This window comes from Trachypithecus francoisi, unplaced genomic scaffold, assembly GCF_009764315.1.
Source record: "Trachypithecus francoisi isolate TF-2019V2 unplaced genomic scaffold, Tfra_2.0 Lachesis_group7, whole genome shotgun sequence".
Classification (NCBI taxonomy): domain Eukaryota; kingdom Metazoa; phylum Chordata; class Mammalia; order Primates; family Cercopithecidae; genus Trachypithecus; species Trachypithecus francoisi.
Genome location: NW_022681472.1, coordinates 41951947 through 41979791, shown reverse-complemented (window position 1 = coordinate 41979791; position 27845 = coordinate 41951947). Strand labels below are relative to the sequence as shown.

Here is a 27845-nt window from a genome sequence, read left to right as displayed (position 1 = left end):
AGGCAACCAAGAATGCTATCATTTATAAAGTATTTTTAAATTGCTTCAAGGCTGTCTTGAACCTTATTAATTTTATATTACTTCTAATCAAAATTAGGCAGCTAAGAATCAGAAAACTTATATTTTAATCACAACCCAAAGTTATGTGTATACTCTTGACCAACTCACTTAGATTAAAATCTAATTTTAATTACTTTATTTTACTCATTTGTCTATAAAATAAATGACTAAAACTAATACCCATAAATGTCTTCTATCATAAAAGGATTATGATACTATCATGAGATTAAATTCTCCAAATAAATTTATTTACCTTTTGTTTGAGGCTGAATTGTGTCCCCCACCAAATTAGTATGTTAAAGTTTTACTCCCCAGTACCTCAAAATGTGACGTTTTTAGAGACTAGATTTTTGAAGAGGTAATTACGTTAAAATAATGTCATTAGGGTAGGCCCTAATCCAATGACTGGTGTCCTGATAAGAGGAAATTTGGACACAGACACATATACAGAGGAAAGACCATGTGAAGATACAGGGAAAAGATGTCCATCTACTAGCCAAGAGAGGCCTCACAAGAAACCAACTCCACTGATACCTTAATCACAGACTTCCAGCCTCCGGATATGTGAGAAAATCAATTTCCATTGTTTAAGACACCCAGTCTGTGGTATTTTGCTATGGCAGCCCTTGCAAACTAATTTACTGACTTCCTAGGTGTGCAGGATGCTACTACAATTTCTGAAGCCATCTACTCACTGTACGTTTATTAAATTTTATTTTTCCTGAGCATATCCTACTCAATTAAATCACAGAGATAATTTGTATTTAGTTAGTTAGTTATTTTTTGAGACGGAGTCTCACCCTGTTGCCCAGGCTGGAACGCAGTGGCGCAATCTCAGTTCACTGCAGCCTCTGTGTCCCGATTCAAGCAATTCTCCTGTCTTGGCCTCCTCAGTACACCTGGGATTACAGGCACCTGCCACCACACCCAGCTAATTTTTGTCTTTTTAGTAGAGACGGGGTTTCACCATGTTGGCCAGGCTGGTCTCAAACTCCTGACCTCAGCTGATCCGCCTGCCTCAGCCATCCAAAGTGGTGGGATTACAGGTGTGAGCCACTGCACACGGCCAAGGTAATTTTTAGTTCTAACAATTTGTGAGGGCTTCATTTCAAAGTGTAATGACATCACAACCTTCCTAGAAGATCATTTGGCAGATAAGTGGATAGTTATCTTTACATGGAGGTTCAGTAGAGTCTAACATAACAGAACTGAAAACAATCTAGATGTCCAACAATGGGAATATGGTTAAATAATAGTAATAATCCAGGCAAGGTACTGTATACTTAAATAACCTATTACTTATTTCTGAATCAAGATGAATTGCATGACTCATTGAGAAAAAGAAAAAAAAAAAAGCCATGGCACAGCAGAGAATCAAACTTACAATGCTTTAAGAGAAAAAAAAAAATGTTTTAAGCCGAATATATAAAAATTATTATGGTTTATACTACTAATTACTAGTTCTAATTATTATATGCCATAATCACATTATATTTTCTTAACTCATAACTCTTTATTTCCAAATGCTAGATCAAAACAGATCTTTAAGTTGCATGTGGATTTGCAGAAAGAACTTTTTTAAAGATCAACTTGCTATTTTCATCATTAGCATTTCATCCCTTACTTCATTCAGCAAACCTACTTTTAGGAATTAATAAGAAAATCTCTAAGGAAGTAAGAAGAGCAAAAATATTTACAGATTTGAGCAAGAGCATATTTTTAGTGAACTGTTACAAGCTACTTAAGTGTCAGACAACAGGAAACTAAATAAATTGCGGTGTGAGAAATTATTATACGGTACTTAAAAATCATAAACTAGAACCCTGGTTTTTTGTGGGTTTTTTTGAGATGGAGTCTCAACCTGTCGCCCAGGCTGGGAGTGCAGTCGTGCAATCTCGGCTCACTGCAACCTCCACCTCCCGGGTTCAAGTGATTCTCCTGCCTCAGTCTCCCAAGTAGCTGCGACTACAGGCACATGCCACCACACTCAGCTAATTTTTGTATTTTTAATAGAGACAAGGTTTCGCCATGTTGGCCAGACTGGTCTCGAACTCCTGATCTCAAGTGATCTGCTCACCCTGGCCTCCCAAAGTACTGGGATTACAGGAGTGAGCCACTGCCCCCAGCCAGAACCCTGGTTTTTAATATTCAGAGGATCACACATCTGATAAAAGCTATGAACCCTCTCCCCAGAATTATACATATATGTATATACCCCCATATTTTTGCATATAATGATAGGAGGTTTACAAATAATTAAAGTCTAAACTACCTTAAAAATCCCAGTCTAGAAAAACTATCACGGACACATAATATTTATGGTATATTGTTAAATTTCTAGAAAGCAGAGGATAAACTCGTAGATGCAAAGAAGAAAAGAAACCTGTGTTTGTGTCTATGAAAAAGGACAGCAACCAAATTATTAAGCTTGGTTATCCTTGGATAGTAAAATTATAGAAAATTTTTATGTTACTCTATAATTTTCTATCTTCTTATTTTTTACAATAAACTAATTATATAATAATAAAAGAAAACTTAAGAGTTACAATTTATTTTGGCCAAATAAAATTGTTATTAGTCAAGTGACAAAATAGAGTAGGGTCATGTAATGATAATTTTCTCAAGTTTTAAAGTATATAATAACAAGCAAATAATAAATGACTGATAGTCACTGATAATAGGGTACTTGTGGATGACTTAGATCACCTTGTAAATGTACAGATTGGAGAAAGGTCATGGTAAATATTTCCTATTTCATAAAATGCCACAAAGTTAATCAATCACAAGCAATAACTGAATACAAAACTATGTTTTTGCTTTTAGGCTTCAGGATATGTTCAAAGTGTCTAAAATAAACTTATAAGGAAATAAAGGTCAGAACAAAAAACTTACATTTTCTATTGTGTATCAACAGAGCTTCTTTCAAATCTATTGTTGCTTTTCCTAATAAAGCATCTGCTTTTAAAGCCTGACGGCTCCAAACTCGAAATTCCAATGTAGTCTGTGGTGTAACATTTCTGGAAGGGTAAAATTATAACAAAAACACAGGAGCAGACATCGTCATTCTATTAATAAGTAACAATTCCTATTAAACCACTTATTTCAGTAATGTTTTAAAGACCATGAATTTCATTTATTTGAGAAGAAATATTGTATGAAACAGGAAACTACATGAATCATAAATAAAAATATTTTACTTTCAAATATATTAGGACTTTAATAACTAGATGAGGATTTTTGGAATTAGCAAGCCAAAACACCAACACAAGAATCTTACTGAGACTTCACAGTAACAGTTTCTATTTGAACAAATGTCTAAAGACTTACATAATACTTTTACTATACACAAATTTATGCCATTATTATTTTGAAATGCCAAAATTTCAAAATAGAAAGACTAATTTGCAGTCCTATTTATTTCTGTATCAAAACAGTCAGAGAAAATGTCTATATGGAAACAATTTGGTTTATAAAGCAAAAGCAAGCATTATTATGCATCCTCTCCTGAAAATAATTTAATCAAAAATTTCTCCATACTTTAAATTGTCGATCCACACTTTAAAAAAACACTCATTACTTTGAAGTCATTTTACAAAATAAAAAACATATTCCAAAAAACATACTCTCTTGTGAAGATTTTCCATCCTTTATACAAGGTACTTACACAGTTAGCTGTTCATCCCATTTTGGATTAGAAGAACTACTGGATTTTGCTGTTTTCGTAATTTCTCCATCTACAGCTACTTCTGTATATATTGCTGTTGCAAACCAGTTCTTTTTTCTTTTAAGTTTGGCACTAGAAACTAACAGACAAATAATTCACTAGTGAGTATGTGCTGCCAAAAAGTAGTACTGCACACTAATCAATCAATAAGAATGGAATTGTGATTCTTGTGCAACTAGAACTCTTCTCATTGGCAGAATGAAGGAACAATACAAAAGGGCTATTGATAATGCCTGAGAGCCATTTGAATGTTTCCAAAACAGTTTTATCGAGCTATAATTCACATACTATATAATTCACCCACTTAAACTGTACAATTCAATGGTCTCACTATATTCAGAATGCACAACCATTACCACAATCAATTTTAAAACATTTTTGTTATCACAAAAATAAACTCCATACCATTAAGCAGTCACCCCCTTCTTTCTCCTCCCAATCAACCCTCTCCCCACCCCCATCCCTAGGCAGCCACTAAACTACTATCTGTCTCTTTAAATTTGCCTATTCTGGACATTTCATATAGATGGAATCATATAACGTCGGGTTTTTTGTGACTGGTTTCTTTTACTCAGCATTACATTTTTGAGGTTCATCCATGTTGTAACATGCACCAGTACTCTACGCCTTTTCTTGCCAAGTAACATTCTATTATATGGGTATATGATATTTTATCTATCATCAACTGATAAATATATGAACTGCTTCCACTTTGTGGCTATTGTGCATAAAGCTGCTATGAACATTTGTGTGCAGGCTTTTGGGTGGACGTATGTTTTCATTTCTCTTGGGCATATACTTTGGAGTAGAACTCCTGGCTCGTATGATAACCCTCTGTTGAGTAACTGCCAGGCTATTTTCCAAAGTGGCTGCACCATTTTATACTCCTACCAACAATATACACTGATTTCTCCACATCCTCACCCAACAACTGCATTAAAGATCAAGGGAAAAGTGTCTTCAGATTCACCATGGCCATTAACACCCCTGCCAGGTACTATTAACTTATCTTTCTGAAATTACGCAACTGTGGCATTAAAAAAATGTTTTAATGTTTTATCTGGAAAGTTAGCTTCGAAAAAAAGAAAAGTAGTATTTGCATTTTCAAATAAAGACTTAAAAATCAAAATGTCATTATAAAAGTTAATCATAACCCCTTCCAGAAAGTGAATTTTAAATCTAACATACTTGACATATGAAGAAATCAGGGACTATCTACTTTCTGGGCAAAATACTGGTGACCAGGCAGTAAGAACAACTTATCAAGATCACCTCTATGAACACCCTAGGTCGGAGATGAGGAAGGGAAAAGCCTCTTTCATGTCATACACAACTAATGTTAAGGATATAAAAACAACCAAAGCTATGTAAGCTTCCATTCTATTGTGAGAGAATAATGATCTAAATAAAGAGTTACACAAATAAACCACTGAAATACAATGTGATAAATGCAAGATGTAAAACAAATACTATATTTAATTACTGGCAACATAGCAATTAAAGAGTGTTCAATGTTATGTCTGAACTGCTACTATCAGGGTCTTAGCAAAACTCATTTCCATCCTTCACTGTTCCAAACTGCTCGAAGTTCAGTGTCACTGAACTAACACAGAAGGCCCAGACTTGCTGTCTTCCAAGAAACTCCCCAAGACTCTTTGAATAAAAGTGCTCATATATTTCCTCAGTATATGTAAGTCTTATCCATATAGTAGAAGACTGGAAGAAGGAAAAGTCAGTATATGATGGTGTTAAAAGCAGAGTGTTAGATATATCTGGGTTCATTTTTCAACTGTGCCACTTACTAAAAGCCTGACCATAATAAGTCAATTAATTTCTCCGTCCTTACTTGAAAAAGCAGAAGAACAGCAGTACCTGATTCTTAGGATTGATGAGTGAAGGCATGCAAAGCACTATCACCATCAATGAATGCCTGGCATCCAACAATGGTAGCTGTTACTCTATTACTACTGACTATATAGTATTAACTCTTCTCTGAGTTCATTGCAGATCCATCCAAAAATACATCCACTGAATACCCTTACTTGGCAAAATACTCAACAATACTAGAGGGTAAGGTAAGAAAAGAGATTTTGAAAAGATAATAATCTTTAATCTCATGAGAAATTTATAAATATGCTAGCAAAAATGTACATATAAATATAATACTATGATTTTAAATAACTAGAAGACAACCTTATTAATTCAAAAAGTTGTACTAGTTAGTAAAATATATAGTTTTTTTTCCCATTTAATGAATTTCCTTTGGTGTTATACACAGACTGTCTTCCACTCTAAGGTTATATAAGTATTTTTAAACTATCAGAAAATGAGTCATGTGTGGGAGGGTAGGGAGAGTTAACTTTAAAATCCCACTCACAATAACGTCCCTTCAAAAAATTTAGTAATAAACTTAATACGTAAGAGTCACATGAAGAGAACAATAAAACTTTACCAATGGAAACAAAGACGTAAGAAAAATGATATAATATATTCCTAGATTTGAAAAGTTTAACACTGAAATATTTCAATTAGCTCCAATTTAATACATTATTTTAAAATAAAAACACCAACTGATTGGTTTTGAGTGATTTTGGTGGGGGCAGAGGAAAAGGAAGGGAGACTTAAATATTCAAAAAAAAGCCAAAGAAAATTTGAGAACAGTAAAGGTGTACTTGAAAATGCAAAGTAATAAAAGGAAATTTATCAAAATAGTCTTTTAAAAAGTACCATAAAGTGAAAATAATTCAAATGGTTTGACAGTGATGTAAAAGAGAAGTAAAGAAAACAAGCAAGATACTAATGCATAACAGTGGCATTTCAAATCAATGGGAAGATAGATTAGTCCATAAATATTGAAACATTTGAAAAGAATGAAGTCTATAATTCACACCACTCATACAAAAATAAGTGGCATATGATTTGGCATTTTTACTTTAAAAAGTGAAATTAATGCTCTAGAAGACACAATAGCTAAAAAAAATTATAAACGTGAATATAACATCCCATTTGTTCTTCAATCTCATCCTTTTAATATATCTTGTACACTTTATGCTTCTGACTCTTTCCTGTTGAAAGTCTAAAATCTAAAATATCGAAGATAATACACTTCTGTATGCAACTATCCTTAAGTACCTGGTACATTACAGTATATTACCATATGACAATAGGTAGTTTTCTGTTTTATTTTTTTCCATCAGTTTCCCTGCGTTCCATGATCAATGCTCTTATTCTTATAAGTTGCTGCCAATCAGATAAGGGTTAAGAACAGAAATGAGGATAAGAGTAAATATGCTAATAATAAAAATAATTTAGGAGATTTTAATAATTTGGCTTAGGGCAGAGTACCTCAGTTTACAGACAATAAAGAGCCAGACTGCAATATTAGAGGGGCCTTAACCTGCTTACTTATTGTTTTTAAAAAGAAAATAAAAGCCTGGGTGTGGTGGCTCACGCCTGTAATCCCAGCACTCTGGGAGGCCAAGGCAGGCAGATCACCTGTGGTCAGGAGTTCAAGACCAGTCTGGTCAACATGGTGAAACCCCGCCTCTACTAAAAATACAAAAAAAAATTAGACAGGAATGTTGGCATGCAACTGTAATCTCAGCTACTCAGGAGACTGATGCAGGAGAATCACTTGAACCCAGGAGCGGGAGGTTGCAGTCAGCCAAGGTTGTGCCACTGTACTCAGGCCTGGGCAATAGAGCAAGACTCCATTTCAAAAAAAAAAAAGAAAAATCAATACAGAGGTCATTGTAATCTAATAAAAGGAGAAACAACTTGGAGTCCTAAGACCTCTGTTAGTTTCTCATTATTAACCCAAGGCACTTAATTTAATCCCTCTGATTTTCAGTGTCCTCAATGACAAATCAGGAGTCGTAATCTTTATTTAAGAAGTTATTGTGAGATCAGTAAGACTGGGAATTTTAAGGTGATTTTTATTTTAAAAATTAGATCAACAAAACAAAAGAGAAAGACAAGAAGAAAAGAAGGTACTAAAACCTGGTGCCATTTAGCACAGGTCTATGATCATTATTTCCCAAGAGGATCACTGTATTTCAAAGGAGAGCAGTAACTGATGCTCAAAATTATAAATACTGTCGTGGCATTGTTTTGGTTACTTAGACTCCCTTGGTCCACATCTATTTTCCAATTGGTTCTCCAAATTTGATTCACCTGATAGCCTTTCAATAAGTTCTTTTTCAGCTCAAATTAGCCAGATCAGGTTTTTCTTTTTTTTTTCTTTTCTTTTTTTTTTTGAGACAGAGCCTCATTCTATCCCCCAGGCTGGAATGCAGTGATGCCATCTCGGCTCACTGCAACCTCCACCTCCAGTGTTCAAGTGATTCTCATGCCTCAGCCTCCCAACTAGCTGGGATTACAGGCATGTGCCACTATGCCCGGCTAATTTTTGTATTTTTAGTAGAGATGGGGTTTCACCATGTTGGCCACACCAGTCACCAACTCCTGGCCTCACGTGATCCACCTGCCTTGGCCTCCCAAAGTGCTGGGATTACAAGCATGAGTCACCATACCCAGCCTAGGTTTTTCTTACTTTAAGAACTCTTACACATAGGTCAAGATCATTTGAAAGTTACACCTCGGGTGTACTGTCCATTGGTCCTAGGCAAGTTACAATGAACTGAAAATGTGGTGAAAATAGGGCTCTAAGTTTCTTACACAGAACAAAAGTAGAAGGAATTATGTAAGTGGTTCTTCAGTGGAGTACCTGTCAGCTTCATCAGGAGAACTGTTTCAAAAATACAGGCCCATTATTCACAGAAAACAAAATACAAATATCCCTTATAGTTCATCCTTACTTACAGTGAGAGAAATGCTATTTAAATAACACTAAGATACCACTTTAGTATCTAATTATGAACAATCCCAAAGCTTGACAATAGATTTTGGTTAGGCTTTGGAAAACAGGCATTCTCATGTACAGTTGGTGTAGACACAAAATGGTAGAGGCCCCATGGAGAGGAACTTGGCAATACCTAGCAAAATCACATGTGTTTACCCTTTGACCCAGCAATCTCATTCTAGGATCCTATCCTATTGATACATGAGCAGAAATAATAAACAACTTTTGTATGAAGTTATTTGTTGCAGCACTATTTGTAATAGCGAACAGTGGAACTCCAATATCCAGCAATAGATTAGTTAGCTTGTTTACATCTATTCAACAAGGTATGGTGCAATAATAAAAAAGAATATTCTGTTACGAAACAAAGTCCAGAATAATAACTATAAAGTTAAAAAAAGCAAAGCACAGAAAAGTATGTAAGAATTAGGGGATTAGGAGGAGAGATGAGATACATATACTGAACACACATCTGCTTATATTTTCAAAAAGAAGCAACAGAAGGATAAAGCAAAGCTAATAAAAAATGTGAACCTACAGGGCAAGGGAGAGAAGTGGGAAAATGGGACCAAGTAGCCAGACCTCTCTGAATGTACCTTGGTTTTGACTCTGGGACTATGTAAATATCTTACAAGGTTATAAAACAAAATTAAAAAAAAAAAAAAAAACACTGAAAAAAAAATGAACTTAACTAATTATCAATTTAGTGACATAACCAAATAGATAATTACTAAGGTACTTTAAAACATGGTATTTTGATTATACATCCTAAAGGGGGAAAACGCACAAAGAAATCTTAAACTGCAATGAGTGGACCTATTGTTTTTGGTAATTTTTTTAATTACCTTTTTTTTCCCCTTTTTTTCACCTCCTCCTTCCTCTGTTTTTGGTAATTTTCATGTTATTTTGAACTGGTGTGGTAGGATAAAACAGATAATATGATAATGTCATTTTGAATGAAGATTTTTTGATTAAGAGAAGAGAGTTACAGGTCAGGCACTGGGCTCACATCTGTAATCCCAGTAATTTGGTAGGGTGGTGCAAAATGATTGCTTGAAACAAAGAGTTCAAGACCAGCGTGGGCAACATAGTGAGACCCTGTCTCTAACAAAATTTTTTTTTAAATTAGCCAAGGAAGGTGTTGAACGTCTGTAGTCTCAGCTACTTGGGAGGCTGAAGCATGAGAATCACTTCAGTCCAGTAGTTTCAGACTACAGGGAGGTATGTTTGTGCCACTGTACTCCAGCCAGGAAGAGAGAGAAAGCCCCTATCTCAAAAGGAAAAAAAAAAAAAAAGATATAAATATAAGTCAAATTAATTTCATTTTTTTTCCTTTTAGTAGAAAATGGTACTTACAGACTACAGTTATTACTATGAATTGGAAATAGCATGAACTAAGGATGTCAAAATATTTTTTATTTTTTGCTTTCTACAATAAACATTTCCTAGCTCTGTTAACTGAAACCTCCCAGAAACAACCTTACAGTAATGAGTACCATGGGAACTATAGCACCATGTAATCCCACTTAAATATTTGCCCAATGATTGAACAAATGGCTAAATGTATGTAAGAAGGCCTTTAGCATCCTGCTCCATCCTATTAATCATTTAAGGGTCAACTCAATGATACTTTTCAAAAGCCCAAATTCTCCTACCATTACAGAGGCTATATCTTCTCTTCATCCAGCATAGGTTCAATAAATATTTACTGAATAAATAACATACTTTTGGAGGGCATCTACCTTTGAGGCCTGTTGCAACAAATATGCCATAGTATGAATCTAAAAGAAATTATATTTCTGGAATAAGTCTGCTGAATTAGGTATTCAAAAGAAACGTTTATCAGGGAATCACCATATTAAATATAAAAATAACTTACCAGTTACTTGTAACTGCAACCTTCCACTGTGGTTATTACTAGTATCAGACCTTGGTGAAGCAGTGGCCATGTCCCAAAATTCAGCTAAAACCTATTTTTAAAAAAGGGAATTTATTCATGTGTTAGATAAGAGTTAATAATTTTCAAGATATTAAAACTACTTTTTAAATCAACTAAGAATTTCTCAAAAAGTACAGGGAAATTATCAAGCCTATTACCATCCCATTTAAAAAAACCCTAAAGTTAGCTGAAATAACAGAAAAAATGGTGAGTAGTAAGCAAAAATAAAAATAAATATTAGAATGTTGCCCTGGATATGCCTGCTACAGGAACGCTGGGATCCAGAGACAAAGCACTGGGCCTGCTACAAGGGGAAGGAGCTGAGATTCCCATACTAAGCAAGGGCCCAAGTCAGTAGAAACTCCTAACATACGGCAGAAGCATATATATATATATATATATATATACACATGTTTTAGGAAGGTACCCCAATTTAAGCTATTGGGAGTACCCAAGACGAAGACCAACCAAGTCTGAGTCTATAATCTTAAAAATCAAATTTATATGAAAACAAGCCACTAGTCTGGGCAACAGAGCGAGACTCCGTCTCAACAACAACAATGAGAATCTCTATCCAAACAAGACAAAATAAAACTCACAATCTACATGGGGTGGGTGGGAAGCCTCAAAATACAGAAAAACTACAGGAAGAAATTGACAACTCGGCCATTGTTGTGGATGATTTCAACACATCTCAATTAATCATAAGTCAAGCAGACAAAAAATAATAATGAACGAGCAGGATTTAATAACATCAACAGAACCTCATAACCAACTATTAGGAAATAAAAATTTTTCTCAGGTACTCATGAGACATGGGTGACATACAAAAAAACATACACTGAGATATAATGAAAAGCTCACTAAATTTCAAAAAATGTTCTAAGTCTCTGTCTGTAATACAATTAAGTTAAAAATCAATAACAAAAGATAAACTTGAAAAATATAAATAGAATTTAAAAACACTTCTAAATATTTAATGAATCAAAAGAAACCATGTTGGAAATTACAAAAAAAAAACACTAAGAACTGAAAAACAAAAATACCACATATAAAAATGTATGGGAAAAGTTATACTTAGAGGCACATTTATAGCCTTAAAGACATACTAGGAAAGGAAAGGTCGAAAACTCATGTGTTAGTAGGTCATCTGGTAAGTCTGAAAGAGAAAAACATAACAAACCCAAAGAAAGGAGTTAATAAAGAGCAGAAACTAATGAAGTAGAAAGAAGGTAACAGAAAGGATAGACAAAGTCAGAGCTACTTCTTAGAAAACACTAAGATAAATAAATGTCTGATAAGACTAACGAAGGGGAAAAAAATGAAACACAATAGGAAGCCCTAAAACAGACCGATGCATGTAAGGACATAGCCATATAAGAGATGTAGCAATGCAGATCCACGAGAAAAGGGAGATACTTAAATAAACCTTGAATTAGCCATATGGAAAAAAAATGACACTGGACCCCTATTGCACATCATATATAAAACCAATTCAAGATGGACCAAGGACATAAATATGAAAGGGAAACAGTAGAACTTTTAGAACAAATTACAGCAGAAAACTATTGTTTTGTGTCCTCCCAGGATGCAAGCATTTCTTAAGTGACAGGGGCATACCAACCAAATGAGAAAAGTGTGAATGAATATTCACACCTGTAATACCAGCACTTTGGGAGGCCAACTCCTGAGATCAGGAGTTCAAGACCAGCCTGGCCAACATGGCAAAACCCTGTCTCTACTAAAAAAAAGACAAAAATTAGTCAGGCGTGGTGGTGGGCACCTGTAATCCCTGCTACTCAGGAGGCTGAGGCAGGGAGAATGGCTTGAACTCGGGAGGTGGAGGTTGCAGTGAGCCGAGGTCACACCACTGCACTCCAGCCTGGGCAACAGAGTGAGGCTCTGTCTCAAAAACAAACAAAGTGTGAATATTTTGACTACATGGAAATTGAGACTTCTGTTTATCAGGACATCATAAAGAAAATGAAAAGATATGCCAGAAACTGGAATAAATTTGCAAAACAAAAAACTAAAGATTAGTATTTAAACTACTATATAATACTTACAAATAAGAAAAAGACAACACATTAGGCAAAATGCTTAACTGTAATTATATAGAAAAGGAGATTTCTAAGGCCAACAAAGATGAAAAAATGCCAAATCTCACTGCCCACCAGAGAAATACAAACCACACAGATGTCATTTTTAAATTCATTAGAATGGTAAAAACTAGGAATGTTGATAGTGCCAAATAATGGCAAAAAACATGCAACAGTGGTGGCCCTTATATACTGCTGGTAGGCATTTCAGATGGCAAAATCTTGTTGGAAAACAATTTGGCATTATCATTTAAAGCTAAACATTTGCATGCCCTTCAATGAGCGATTCTGAATTTTATAAAATTTTTTGTACCTGTGTACCAAGTATAAGCATTCTTCATAATCACAAAAAAAGTGAAAAATACTCAAATGTCCATTGGTAGAAAATGGTTGCATAAATTAGGCTAACTCATGCAATGGAGCATTATACAGTGGTGAGAATGAATGAACTGGGTGGGGGTCGTGGCTCACGCCTGTAATCCCAGCGCTTTGGGAGGCCGAGACGGGTGGATTATTTAGGGTCAAGAGCAGCCTGGCCAACACAGTGAAGCCCCGCCTCTACCAAAAAAAAATAATAATAATACAAAAATTAGCCAGGCGAGGTGGCAGGTGCCTCTAATCCCAGCTACTGGGGAGGCTGAGGCAGGAGAATTGCTTAAACCCAGGAGGCAGAGGTTGCAGTGAGCCGAGATCGTGCCATTGCACTCCAGCCTGGGTGACAGAGCAAGACTCTGTCTCAAAAAAAAAAAAAAAAAAGAATGAATATAGCTATAAGCAACAACATGAATGGATCTAAGAAAAAGAACAGTAAGTAGAAAAGAAAAAAGACAGATGAGTTCTGAGCATTAACACCTTCCTCTCAGTTCTGTCTCCAAGATTTACATTCTACACTGAAGTCGTAAGAAATTCTTCCAACTCCTAATGACAAAGAAGAAATGAATTCTTTTGACGGTTATCATGACCTCATCTTTTGTTATTCACATCCTCTGAAAACACCATGATTCCATGATTGAAAAAGAAATCCAGAAATGTGAGGTACTGCGGATCTTGAGTGTCAAGAGTTTGACCAACGAACAATTACAGGAAGCCCAGTAAAGAACTGCTAAGGTCCAAACGGCCACCAAATAACAAGCTGTCAGTCTTCCAAGGAGTACTCTGTGAATCTTATGGTAACATTTCTGCACACAATAAGGAAACTAGTGTACAGAAATGTTTATTTGTCTATGATATAGCAATATCCACAGAGTCCAAAAATAAGTCTTCACAATTATTTTCTGGTTATAAATTTGAATTTGCCGAGATATTTCTGTCTATTTTTATGTCTGCTCAAACATCTTTTATGATGTTTAAATGCTTTCCTTAAAATGTATACAGATTTGTAAATTAGATTTTCCTCTATAATAAAATACCATATGTGCAAGCTTTAAAAAGCCTACAAACATGATTATTAAACTCAAATCAAACAATCATATTTGTGGTATTTTAAAAAGAAAAGATGGAAACAAGTTCAGGATAGCAGTTACTTTAGGGGCTGGGAAAAGGTAAGAACATGGAATCAGAGAGGTCTTCACAGTTCTTTAACCACACTGGTATTGACCTAGTTCTTCGGTTGAGCAGTTGCTTCACAAATGGATTTTATTATTGACTTCTATATGTTACATATAATCTGGTACATTCAAATTCCATGTTTTTTTCTTGTTTAATTTAAAGAATGTATGGAAGGCACGGAAGTAGACACAGTAAAGTATAAATCACTAATTAATCAAGTGTGATTACTGGAGCCTGTGATGCAAAAGAAGGACAGATACAGCTTTCATAGATGGCATTTAGTCTTCCAAGAAAAAGACATTTCTTCTTCTAGGCAGTAAATGAGGGACTTAAGGATAGGTGAAGATATTGATTCATCTGGAGGTAGATTAAAAAAAAAATCAAAGAACTTTATTGGGGAACTAAACACAGACAACTACGGAGAATAAAGGCAAGAGGCATAGATTACTTATTTGAGAAGAATCTTAAAAGTTTACAATACTGTGCAGACGGGGGAACAGTGCCAACCAGGTAAAAAATTATTCACTTTATTACATGAAACTCTCTGTGTACTCTGATCCCCACCCCCAATCTATTTTTCCCTTTAGTCTACATAAACTCTTTCATATTACCCAATCCCCAGACTCAAGAACACATGTTCTGATAACCAGTAACTGCAAATTTAAACTAAAACCATGAAAGATGGTTCAAAAAATGATACTATCTTGCCTTAAAAGGGAAGAGATACAGCAAATAAAATTATCAATTTCAACAATTATTCTCTACACTTCATTTAATAAAGTTATATGACACTTAAAAGATAATGTACTATCATATATTCTCCCATCTGAGCATTACGGTAACACTATGTGAGGAGGGAAGCACTCTGTCCATCTTAGAGACGAGAAAACTGAGTCTCAGGAGTATTAGAAGTCTATAGTATTTTTTATGACAACATATTACTAAGTCTACATAATTATCAAAATGTATGAAGTCTGATTATTAAATGTGGTCTTAGTTTAAAAAAATTGTTAATCACTTACTATGTATCAGGAACTGCTAGACACTGGGGATACAAAGATGAGTAAGACACGATTCCCTCTTTCAAGGAGCTCATAGTCTGTGAGGAAACAACCCTGTAAACAAATAAATAGCTTTCAGTGTGATAATTCCTAAAACAGATGCAAAAGGTAAAGTATTACATCTGGGGCACATAAGAGAAAGTAGACAATCCATCCTTCAGGGATCAAGAAAGGGATCACAGAGAAGATAACCTCTGAGGGAACTGCATCTTGAAGTGCGTAATTCTTCGAGAGAGAATTAGAGAAAGAATGGAACATCCAGAGAGCTGCTTGCATAGTGCACAATGGAACATAAGGACAGTGTAACATGATCAGGCAAAAAAGAGGGTCTAAACTGCATAGGATCCTATGTAATAGTTTATATTGTATTTAAAATATACCATGCATAGTACTTTAAAGTTTATCCTGATGGCTTCAGTGATGAGAATTGCATTTTGGAAAAATAACTTTGGAAGCTGTGGGGGTTAGATTCAAGATAGTGAGCTTATCTGAACTAGAGCATCGGCAGTATGCAAGAAAAAACTCAGGATACATATAAGGTCTTTAACCAGATGGCTATAGGATGGCTGAGGGTTACAAAAAAAATAAGAATCTGAAAAACTAAAATTTCCCACTTCGTTGTCTGGGTGGATGATGGTTCCCTAACCAGGACAGAGAGAAAAGTAAGACTATTTGACTATTAGGGAAGAGTGCAGTGGGAGAGATTACTAGTGGGAGATTGTGAGAAGAACAGGACCCATCAAGTCCAGGATGGGGTCATATGAGCTAGTGAATGGAACTAGATCCATTATGGATCTAAGTAAGACTATTTTTCACTTCCAGTTCTGCCACTTAACAGCTGTATGACCAAGTTAACTTTTCCATGGCTCATTTCCTGTATCAGCAGAATAGGAAAAACAAAGTCATCTATCTCATGTTACAATGAGAATTAAATGAGATAATACATGTAAAAGACGTAGCACTTTGAGTATACAGCACGAAGTAAAGACTCAATAAAGACTACCTATTGTTTTTATTGTGGAAGAAGGAGGTTAAAAATACAAGTTTCATTTGGATATGCAGTTCAAAAGAAAGTTGCTAACAACTAGGTATAATACACAGCTAGTTAGAGAAGCATGCAGTCGAGGAAACAGGTCCATGGGGAAGAAATATTTTGGAGTCAGTTTATGTAAGTGGTATTAACTTCCATGGAAGACAATGGGCTTGTTCACAGTGGAGATGTTTTGGAATGAATATTGAGCAGAATGAGAGAGTGCTGATCAACTTCTGCTGAGCCCTATTAATACTATGCTTATCACAAGCCCTCAGGGACAACAATCGGCATAACAGTATGACTTTTATCAAGTTGTCCTTGGTCCCCAGGATATGAGAAGACAAAAAAACTGTATGATCAATTTAGGCTGAGCAATTTAGAAAGCAGGGTTGGCAAAAGAAAAAACGAAGTCTGAGTTTTAGGTCATAATCTATGCTCAGAGGGTATGGTCAGTAATATCTAAGCTGATTATGTCGGTCCAATCCTATGAAAATCCCCAGGCTTGTATAAAGGTTCACTATTATTCAACTGCAAAGAACAGAAAAAAGTCCTGAATGTAGATAATAAACTACATTTCCAGTACTCAGGTTATAGATCTATCAAATCCTCATTTAGAAGGTATATCTTAATTGCCTGCTTACTTCAAAATGTCTTTCTTAAGTCAGAAGCAAAATTGTGAAAGAAAGAAAGAGGGAGTGAAGGAAGGGGAGGGAAGGGGAGGCGAGGGGAGGGGAGGGGAGGGGAGGGGAGGGGAGGGGAGGGGAGGGGAGGGGAGGGGAGGGGAGGGGAGGGGAGGGGAGGGGAGGGGAGGCGAGGGGAGGGGAGGGGAGGGGAGGGGAGGGGAGGGGAGGGAAGGGAAGATCCAATTCGAATAGATCTGATTCATTCTGCACACTCTGCAGTGTTAAGGCTTTCAAACGTCAAATAAATACTGTCACACATCTATGTGCCTGGATCAATTAATAAACATATTTACTGGCTGCGTAGTTTATAAAGTGGGTATGGCAAGGATACAGAAATGGTAGAAGACAAAGTCCTGGCTTCAATACCGAGTCTAATTTTGACGACAATAGTAATACACAAGAAAAAACTCAGTAACAAGATGGGATGATATGTAACAGGGCAGTTTAGTCCAATAAATGTGGAACCTAAAAGGTTAGAAAGCCTGCACTTAGGCAAAGCTATTTTATCAAGCATAAAATTTAAAACTCAATGAATGTGGCAAAGATAAAAATGGATGAACCATGCAGTCTCCCCCCTCAATATGGCTAAGATTCAGCAACTCTAAAGCATAAAATAAATATTTCATTAAAATGTAAACTACAAAATAGAGGATTAAATTTTAAGTTAAATTATACATAGGAATATAGAAATATTACTTTTACATAGAAATACTGTTGGTCATTTCAATGACTTTATAAAACGAGACAATAAACAGGAGGGCGACCAACTCGTCCCAGTTTCCTCAGGAACATTAGGTTTTAATCTTGCATCCTGGGAAACCTCTCAGTTCTGGCTAAACTGGGGTTTTTGATAATCCTAGTGAACAGTGTAATGGCTCTAACTGCCTAGACAGCTCTTTTGATGTATCTCAAAGAAACTTTTCTAGTGGAATCCTGTTATAAAAGTATAATTCTGTTAGATTTTTCATTTCCATGTGACCTGCAAATTCAGAAAGGAAAAGCCAATTTTATAGGAACGACTCATCACTAGGGCTCAAAATCATATCATTGGGACTACATGTCGGGAGAAGGGAACAGTAAGAGGCTTTCTCAATACCTTTTAGCCCTCCGAATCATTTACTTTTAATAGACTCTCTGTCCGTATTATCACCACTGATCTCTCTAATCAAGGCATTTTCAACTAGTGCTACTGTTCTTCCCTGGCCCACGCCTTCATCCATCATCCCCATGCCATCATACCCCATGCCATCGCAGCCTATGCATCTATGCCAACAACTCACCTGTCCTGTATCTTGCTGATCTCCATTCCATTCACTAGCTCATATGACCCCATCCTGGACTTGATGGGTCCTATTCTTCTCACAATCTCCCAACAGTAATCACTACCCCTGCACTCTTCCTTTAGAATTGGTCTGCTTAACTCAGGAACTATAGTTTCTCCAGCACTCTCCCACACTCCTTCACTGTAGGGGACCTACTGGCAATGTCATTAATACTTTACACTTGCATAGTACTTCATAGTTCCAACTTTTCACGTTATGTCAAGAAAACAGGCTAAATACAATTGTTTCCAATTTTACCAGTGCCACATTAATATCACTTTTCACTTCTATCTCCCATTGGGCTTTTCTTCCCAGGTTCTGTCTTTATTGTGCCTCCGTCTCTACCTTCAAATAAATTTGGTGTTCTCAATGTATACATCTAACTATTTGGGAAAGAAGCTATCTGATTTCTTTTAAAGCTTTTTATATACAAATAGAGACGGGGTCTGACTATTTGCCCAGGCTAGTCTTTAACCTCTGGCCTCAAGTGATCCTCCCACCTGGGCCTCCCAAGTGCTGGGATCACAGGCATCAACCACTGTGACCAGCCAAAAAATTAAAGCTTTCTTGTCCACACTTGACCTCTCCCTATAAATATCACGGATTGATCCACTTATACTCAAAATACAAGAATGCCCCTCTCCTGATAATTTACAAGTGTGCTGCAGAATAGCACTTCTGAGCTGTACCATTCCAGTGACTTGAAGAGTACTTGCAATATCTACCAGAAAAATGACAAATAAACATGGAATCTACAGCTACTTGTTAGCCTCTGACTTTAATTTGGGTGTTTATTTTAACCTAAAAATGCCTATCTAACCACAGGATCTAATAATTTCGACTATCTTTCCTCCATCTTTCTTTATTTTTGGTCAATTTCAAAGTTCCTTTAATGTACAATATATGGCCCTTTAGGAAGTATTTCTATGAGAAAAATGTATTTTTCTTCAAAATACCCAATTTCCTAAGTTAGTATGAATACCCAACTCTTACTATTCATTATCACCCAATTTCAGATTTTCAGCCAGAGGGAGATAATACATTAATTTTTAATTAACATTAATATATTAATTTTTTTCTGAGCCTATTCTGTTTTCTCTTATGCTCTAATTTTTACATCTTCTTTTCCAGTAACATAAATCTAGACCTTGTTTCTTGACTTTTCTTTTTCAGATATATCTCATATCTCCCCTTTCATAAATGCAATCTCTTCCTACTTTTCAACCACTTTATTTTCTTATAGAAAGTGGGCTTCTATTCTATTGTATTTTTAATTTTTAATTTTACTTTATTTTCTTTCTTTCTTTGGAGGCAGGGTCTCACTTTTGTCACCCAGGATAGAGTGCAGTGGCATGATCACGGCTCATTGCAGCGTCTCATATTGGGCTCATGCCATCCTCCTGCCTGAGTCTCTGGGACTACAGGCACGTACCACCATGCCTGATTAATTTTGTTTGTTTGTGTAGAGATGGGTCTCTCTACACTTAATTCAGGCTGGTCCAGAACTCCTTAGTTCAAGTGAGCCTCCCATCCCAGCCTCCCAAAGCACTGAAGTATTTTTTATTTTTAAAGTTTTATTCCTCTCAAACAATTACACAGAAAACTCCTCTGCTTTACAGTAAGTTACCTCAAAATTTACCTCTCATTAACATGTATAACGTAAGCAAAAAATATTCTTACATTAAAATGCACCATACATATCACAGTTTTGAGCTTGAAGCACCAAATCTTGATTTTTCTGTAGATTCCCTTTTTAATGCCAATTTTAACCATTTCTAAGCTATATGAAAGCCTTGTTCTCAAAATTATTCTATGACCAATCTACTCTAAACTACTAGTTACATAATGAATACAAATTTATTTCTCTCCCTCAAAGCGACCAACACATAAAATTCACTTTATTTACAGAAATTCAAGCCCAATAGCTAGTGAAACTATTTAACTCAATTCTCTTTTCATTCTCATTAATTCTAATCAAGTACATTTTTGAGGACTTTAAATTCCATCTATGTCCTTGATTTCTAAATAGCCCTGCATCACAGCAAAGCTTCAGTAATACCAGAAAATACGATCAGAGCAATTTAATGTGCTCTTCTTATCAGAGTTCTTGTTCCAATTAATGAGAAAAGTTACAATTACATACCCAAAGCAAAACTAACTAACCACACTTTCAAGGAAAATGTGTTTCACGTATACTACCTTTGTCATCTTAGTGACAAAGCACAATAAATAAAATGAGCAAGACCACAGACAATTTTTTTTTTTTTTTTTTTTTTTGAGATGGAGTCTCACTCTGTCGCCAAGGCTAAGTGCAGCGGTGTGATCTCGGCTCACTGCAACATCCGCCTCCCAGGTTCAAGTGATTCTCCTGCCTCAGCCTCCTGAGTAGCTTGGGCCACAGGTGCCCACACCCAGCTAATGTGTGTATTTTTCATAGAGACGGGGTTTCACCATGTTGGCCAGGCTGGTCTTGAACTCCTGACCTCAAGTGATCGGCCCACCTCGGCCTCCCAAAGTGCTGGGATTACAGGAGTGAGCCACCACGCTCAGCCCATAGACATATAATTTAACCTCTTTCAGTAGCCTTTGTTAAGCAAAACTTATGAGGAGCCATTGTTTTTGGACTAAGCTCCTGCAGTAGGCCCCAAAATACCAGACCAAGACAAAATGAAGCCACTCATGCTAAATGCCACATAATCAAACTAAAAGTTCAAGGAAGCAGATAGTCAAAGCAGACTATCTTTCCCTGAAAACAGATAACAGTCTGCCTGAGTCAAAATAAAGACTTCCCCTCTGCTTTAATCCTGACGTTAACCAGTCAGCTTTTTCTCTGTTGTTGTTTCCTTATCCCCATCTTACAAAACCCAGCGTTCTGCCACTACCCAGCAGAAGTTCTCATTCTATTTTGTAGAATGGAATAAAAGCCAATTAGATCTATAACAGATCGTGAATAAAAGCCAATTAGATCTATAACTAAATTTGTGATAATTTTGTTTTTTGATACCTTAAAGGTAAGATGAGATAAGCACTTTGTGAATTATCAAGTACTATATAAATGCTAAATTATTAAGCATGAGAAAAAAATATTAAATAATATTAAATATAAGGAACAATTTTAAATAATGAAAGTTAAATAATGCATTTATAGAAAAACATAGTCCTGCTACATTTATACGATTTGTATCAGTTAATTCTAAACATTGAGGTACTTTTGAGATACTAATCCCAGCTTTTAAATAATTTCTGATGAAAATTTCTGTAAAAAGACACTACACTCAATCCTGTCCTAGCATTAAGTCTTTGAAATTAAATATACCCTCCTACTTTCTGAAGTGGTAATACCTACACACTGTCATCTTCTAGGATAATGTCTTCCCTCACTTCTCCTCCCTCATTTAAACCCTCCTTTTTGGATCATCAAACAGATTTGGGGCTCATGCATTACTTAAAAAAACAAGAGCAACAAGAAAAAGGGAGAAAAAAATTCCTTTGATGAACTCACTTTCTAAAATAATGTCCAAGCTTCTTTGTCACCCACTCTTCTACCTTTGCAATTTGGTTGCTGCCCTCACCACTCTACTGAAATATTTCTGCTCCTTTTCCAAGGCCAAACAGTGGCAACCTCACACCCACTTTCTCCTGGACCTGTCTGCACCATCAGACTACAATTCAATCACTTAATAAACACTGATGTGGACTCCATTCTCTCCCTGAAAAATACTGACATAAGCTTCTAATTTAATCTTTCTAGTAAATCAATTTACCATGTTGCAAAAAGAAAAAAAAGGTGATTAATAATTAAACAAAGTAGGCATTAGGCAATTTAACAATTTTTTGAATGAAGTTTTCTGGCGCATATATATATGTGTATATATATATGTGTGTGTATATACATATGTGTGTATATATATGTGTATATATATATGTGTATATATATATATACACACACTAGGCATATTTTGAGGTGATATAGTAAACACTAGAAATATAAAAACCATATAAAATATGCTCTTTGCTCTCAATGAGTTTAAAATTTAGTAGCAGAAACAAGTGACTCAATTTTAAATTCATTGACAGAAAAGGTTGTGCAGAGAGTAACTACACAACAAAAGGGGAGCACCTTAATATTATTTGGAGGTAAGAGGTAAAGAGTTGTCAGGAAAGAATTCTGAGAAATGGTAACAGTTGAGATGAGTTGTGGAGGACTCCAATGCAGCAGCTGCACATACAAAAGAAAAGTGGAAAGGAAAGACATGCTTTCAAGACACTCCGTGCCCAGAGAGGTGAGGTGAGATGACTAACATAAGCAGGTTAAATAGTAGTTCTGTTAGGAAGGGTATGGGAGAGAAATTTAAGAGACAAAACTATTAAGGCAGAAAGAAGCTATACCATGAAGAATACCAGGAAAGCCATACAGAACCACTACATTTTCAGCAGAGAAGGAATATATGTGTATTTTAGAAAAACCCCTTTGGCAGTGTTGTGAGGGTAGCCTGAAAGTAGTCTAGGCAGAAAATGGCCTGAAATTAGGGGAAAGAGAAGAGGAAGCAGAGATATTGAGGAGCAGAATCTATAATAAGAGGTGGACTAATGAGATGCAGGGGTAAAAGAAGGGGAGACGTTAAGATGTCCCAGATTTCTGCCTAGGCCAATTACTTCTTACCATCACTACCACTACAACTCTTATCTCCAAGCCCATAATTTCTCACCCAAACTAAGCACAGCTTGCTAAATGGTCTCCCTGTACCACTCTTCACTCCCAACCTAGATCCATCCTCTACCCACCAGTCAGAGTGATCCCTCTAAAGCAGGATACATCACGGTAACTCTGTTTCCAATGTTCTCTCATTTTAACTACAACAAATCCAAACTCATAAATGCCTATATAATCTGTTGCCCCACCTCTTCCTTCTCTTCTGTTTCCATTTCTGCTATTCCTCAACCTAATTACCCTGAGTGCTGCTAAGGAGCCTTTGCATTCACTGCTCCATCCAACAGTCCTTTGGCTGCCTTCTCAGTCTTAGGACTCAGTTTATATATGATCGCTTCAGAAAGAATTCCTGATCACCATAGGTCAACTCTACCACCTCGCCCTATTTTATCTGTCCTAGTAATTCTCAATTACTGACGTTCACATATTTTGTCCTCTTACTTCTATCCATATTCCCATCTCTGCCAAGATAAGATCCTTGAGGACAGAGACTATCTTATTTGTCATTCTATTCCTAGAACCTACGCCAGAGTCTGGCTGGGGAAAGGCCCCCAATAAACAGTTACTGACCGAGACACAGCACAGCAAAGAGTTATATTCTGGAGGTATATTCTGCGCATGACATCCGATGAGCAGAGCTTGAGAGTAAACTGAAAGCCAGCCATGCTGTGACAGGTACCCAGTGTACATGCACTCACTCAGGAAAGGCCTACTGCATAGAGCAGAACCTAGGTAACCCCAGGACTAATAAGCTGGACAGCAGACAGAAACTATGAAAAGGGGTGATGAAAACCAAAAGAAAACTCCAAGGAAGAATTTCAAGAAGGAGGAAACAGTGACCAACCCCACCAAGGTAAGATCAGTAAAAACAGCAAATTGTTTACTGGACAATGCGAAAGTTTCCAGGCCCTTAGCAAGAGCAATTTTCATGGAAAGGTAGGACCAGCAGCCTGTGGCTTATGAAGCAAAAAGAACAACCAGAAACTTATTTTCAGATAATTTTGACCAGCAAAGAAAAGAGAAACATAAGTGTAAACATGTTTAGAGGATTGTTTTCAATGATGAAAGAGACCTGAGTATTCTTTACAGGCAAGCAGAAGCTGTAGTCATTGGCTGGATGATGATCGCTAACACAAGATCCCTGAGAAGGCAGAACTGGCTGAGATTAAACACGGGTAGAGACAAAAACCACTCTTACTCTGAGATTTCAAAGAGGAAAGGATGCTTGTGGGTGCAGGTATCTTTAAAAATGTCTGGAAAGGAAGTTAAGGATATGTTACCTAATGTCACCAATGTTCTCGGTGAAGTAGGAGACACTCTTTGAGGCACTGGCAATACAATGGTCAATGAGAATAGACAAAATTCCGTTTTACCAGGTATGTGACTAAGGTAAGGAATCTGAGGCAGACAGAGGAGAAACTTGGGCCCAGCTGAGTAGCAGCACCAATCCCCATAGACAAGAATTTTCTTCCAGCTCATTTTAATACTACACAATTTGAAACAATGAAACTGTTAGAGTTGTTTAGAGTGTAGGTTCCAGAAGAGAAAGGGGCACACTCCAACTATTATCAAACTAGTCCTGGTCATTCCAATTCATTATTTATATACACTCCCTCTCTTACCTCCATTCATTAAAATTTAGGTAGAGAAAAAAAGATGATTCTCCAGAAAAAAAAAAGTTCACTATTCGCACATATTTCTAATTCATTGCCAATTGTCCCCAACCTGGCTGCATGGCAGAATCATCTGGGGACTGTGTTGGGCATTCTAGGTGATTCTCACACAGATTTGGATACCAGCAACTTCCCACATGTTCCTCCCACTGCTCTTCTCCCTCACTTGTAATCATCTGTCCGCTCAGGTGTCATCTCTCCAATTTTGAACTAGTTGCTATGTGTCTTCAGAGCACTCTAACCATGTTTTTTTCTCTATCTCCCCTGTTATACTATTAAAGTCTTTATTACTAAGCTTCATTGTAATTCTAGCCTCTAGCCCAGTGTCTGGCCCCTTCTAAATACTCCATAAATGGGCCAGTCATGGTGGCTCATGCCCATAATCCTGGCACCTTGGGAGGCCAAGGTGAGTGGATCACTTGAGCCCAGGAGTTCCAGACCAGCCTGGGCAACACGGTAAAACCTTGTCTCTACAAAAAAAAAATAGAATTATATATACCAAAAATAAAGGAAATTAAAAAAAAAAAAAATTAGCTGGGTGTGGTGGTGCGTTCCTGTAGTCCCAGCTACTCAAGAGGCTGAGGTAGGATATCACTTGAGCCTGGGGAGTTTGAGGCAGTGGTGAGTTGTGATGGCACCACTGCACTCCAGCCTGGGAACAGAGCTAGACCTTGTCTCCAAAAAAGAAAAAACAGAAAACAAAAAACCTTCAATAAATGTATATTAAATGAAGACACACAGATACACAACTAATAAAACAACATATTATTATGTTAACTGTTAAAACAACAATAAAAGATGGTTAGAGTGGTTAAGAAAATACCTATATAGCACAGAACAGAAATTTTAAATTAAAATATCATTAAGAAAATACTATGCAAATGGGACAATACCCACCTACATTTTCCCTCTGCCCTAATTCTAAGATTCAAGTCCATGCTCGCCTCACCAATATTTCACCTCCACAGCCCAAAACAAACGCTCAATAGAAAAAAGTCCAATACAAAAATAAAGGATCTAAAATGCTAGTTTGACGTATTAAATACTCAAAGAAACAAAAGAATATAGGACAGAGACTTATTACACTTAGATACTCCCCAACCCTAATTAAACATTCCAAACACTTTAGAAGTCGTATGCTAAACCCCAAACTATCAAACATTAGACCCCAAAAGTTTAAGGAAAAGATGGCTTCTTGGAATACAAGACAAATTTTCCCACAGAAACGTTGTGACAAATGGTGGCAGGATAGCAAGACCAAGCCAGGAAAGCCCACTGGAACAGCCAAACTGTTCATACTTGATGAGGAAAACCATCATTCCATGGAGGTATGCCAGGGCTTCCACCAATATTTATTTGTGTGCATATACACTGTTCCTGCAAAATCAAAGCAAAATTCCAAAATCAATTGCTGAGACTAAAAAGCAGTACCTAAATATCCCTTTGCATGATGTCTAACACAAAACAAATTATAGCTACTTTCACCCAGAACCTCTGATATTAAACTTTTGTCATAAAACAGCTTTATTTATCTCACTGAATACTAAATTCCAAGAATGCCAGGGCAAGTCCTCACCACTTGACCCCCTCAAAGCCTGGCATACTGGAAGTGTTTAATACATATTTGCTACTGAAGAATACTTAGTGTCAACCAAATCCCCAAACAACTAAGTAAATACGAGCAGTAAAACCAAATGGCCTATGTATTCTAGATGCTCTTTTAAATTAACCATCATACTTTTCATTTGGATTTGTCCCCTTAAAATTATCATCAAAATGAAAAAAGCATTTGGCTGTTAGCAGTCATATAAAAAAAAGAAAAAAGTGTAAAAATTCATGTAGAAAATATCCCTCCAAGAGTCATCAATTTAGAAAACACTGTTTTAGACAACAAACAGTCCTACATTAAATGGCTGAGTGAGATGGGGCATCTAAACTTCACTCTGCCTCAGTTTTCTTATTAAATGAGAACTGGAACATAAAACATATTGATAATTTTTAGCTTTGAATTACTTCACTGAAAATAGTGCATATTTCATGAAAATATGAAATACACAGAAACCATCCATAATTATACTAACCTCACAATGATTTACACAATTATTTTCCTCAAATACACTTTTATAAAGTTGCAATCCTTGTATACAAATCATTTTATTTTCTACTCTCCACCCCTATTTATAGTAAAAAGCTACGCATTACAAACTAGATGGAGTCGCTGGCCAACATCAAAGAACAATTTAATTTATGCTTACAGTGGTGGAAACAACTTTGCAACAATATTCTAGACGGCCACAAGGTGGTGATGTTGCACCATAAATAGAACCTTTTTAAAAAAATAAAATAGATTATACCAACTTCCCCAAGATGAAATTAACAGTTTTCCTCCAATGCGGGAAAGGATATCAGTTACTATGTTTACTAGAAAATATTAGAAAGAAAAGAAAATGTATTCACCAAACTTAGCACAACTATTCCAATTTTTAACCTAAGCAGCTATAGGCCTTTAAAAGACAAAAACATAGGGCTTTCTTTGGCATCATTACTCTATTATCCCACTGATCTTTCCTTCTCTTCCAGCTCCATCTCCTCCTCCACCTCTAAAAAGAGTGAAATATATTTTTACTTATCATGCACTGATGAACTTTATTTTTCCCATCCTTAAGATTCTTATTTCTCTGTCTTAAAATAATTTATACTAAAATTTAGCTATGTCAACAAAAGATAAACCCTAAATGATCAGTACAGTACTGAGAATGAGCTAGTGTTTTTCTTTTAATTTGCTATAATTTCTCAGTTTCTTATACAATATTATGTTTGCATATTACACCAAAGTTTTTACAGTAAAAAAAAATATATGTATATATGTGTGTGTGTGTGTATGTGTGTGTGTATATATATATATATATATATATATATATAAAAGCATGCATTTGGTAGTTTTTCCCCTTACCCTAGTGAACATCAGAAAACAGGTTTCCCACTCCTATGCTGCAGGTTTCCGAAGACAATATAATTCAAATAACACTAAGTACATTAAAACTTGGGTTCCAAACTTACAGAATCAACGTAGCTAACATATAAAAAGAGCTGTGTAGATACTTGCTAGACAGAAAGGTAAGATGATAAAG

At 36.1% G+C, this 27845-nt stretch overlaps 1 protein-coding gene across 3 annotated transcripts in view; it reads right to left on the bottom strand.

Annotated features, from left to right (window-relative positions):
* The window catches only part of WWP1 (WW domain containing E3 ubiquitin protein ligase 1), a 122623-nt gene that overhangs the window by 80793 nt on the left and 13985 nt on the right, over positions 1-27845 (bottom strand). For 2 of the 3 annotated variants that reach the window (XM_033202760.1, XM_033202758.1), the window contains exons 2-5: positions 15254-15346; positions 10525-10615; positions 3725-3863; positions 2953-3077 (exon numbers count right to left, since the gene is read on the bottom strand). In XM_033202760.1, coding sequence (XP_033058651.1) covers positions 2953-3077; positions 3725-3863; positions 10525-10594 — 334 coding nt within the window. In that variant the 5' untranslated portion in view covers positions 10595-10615; positions 15254-15346. The remainder of the gene's footprint in view (positions 1-2952; positions 3078-3724; positions 3864-10524; positions 10616-15253; positions 15347-27845) is intronic. The other variant, XM_033202759.1, reaches the window with a different exon arrangement.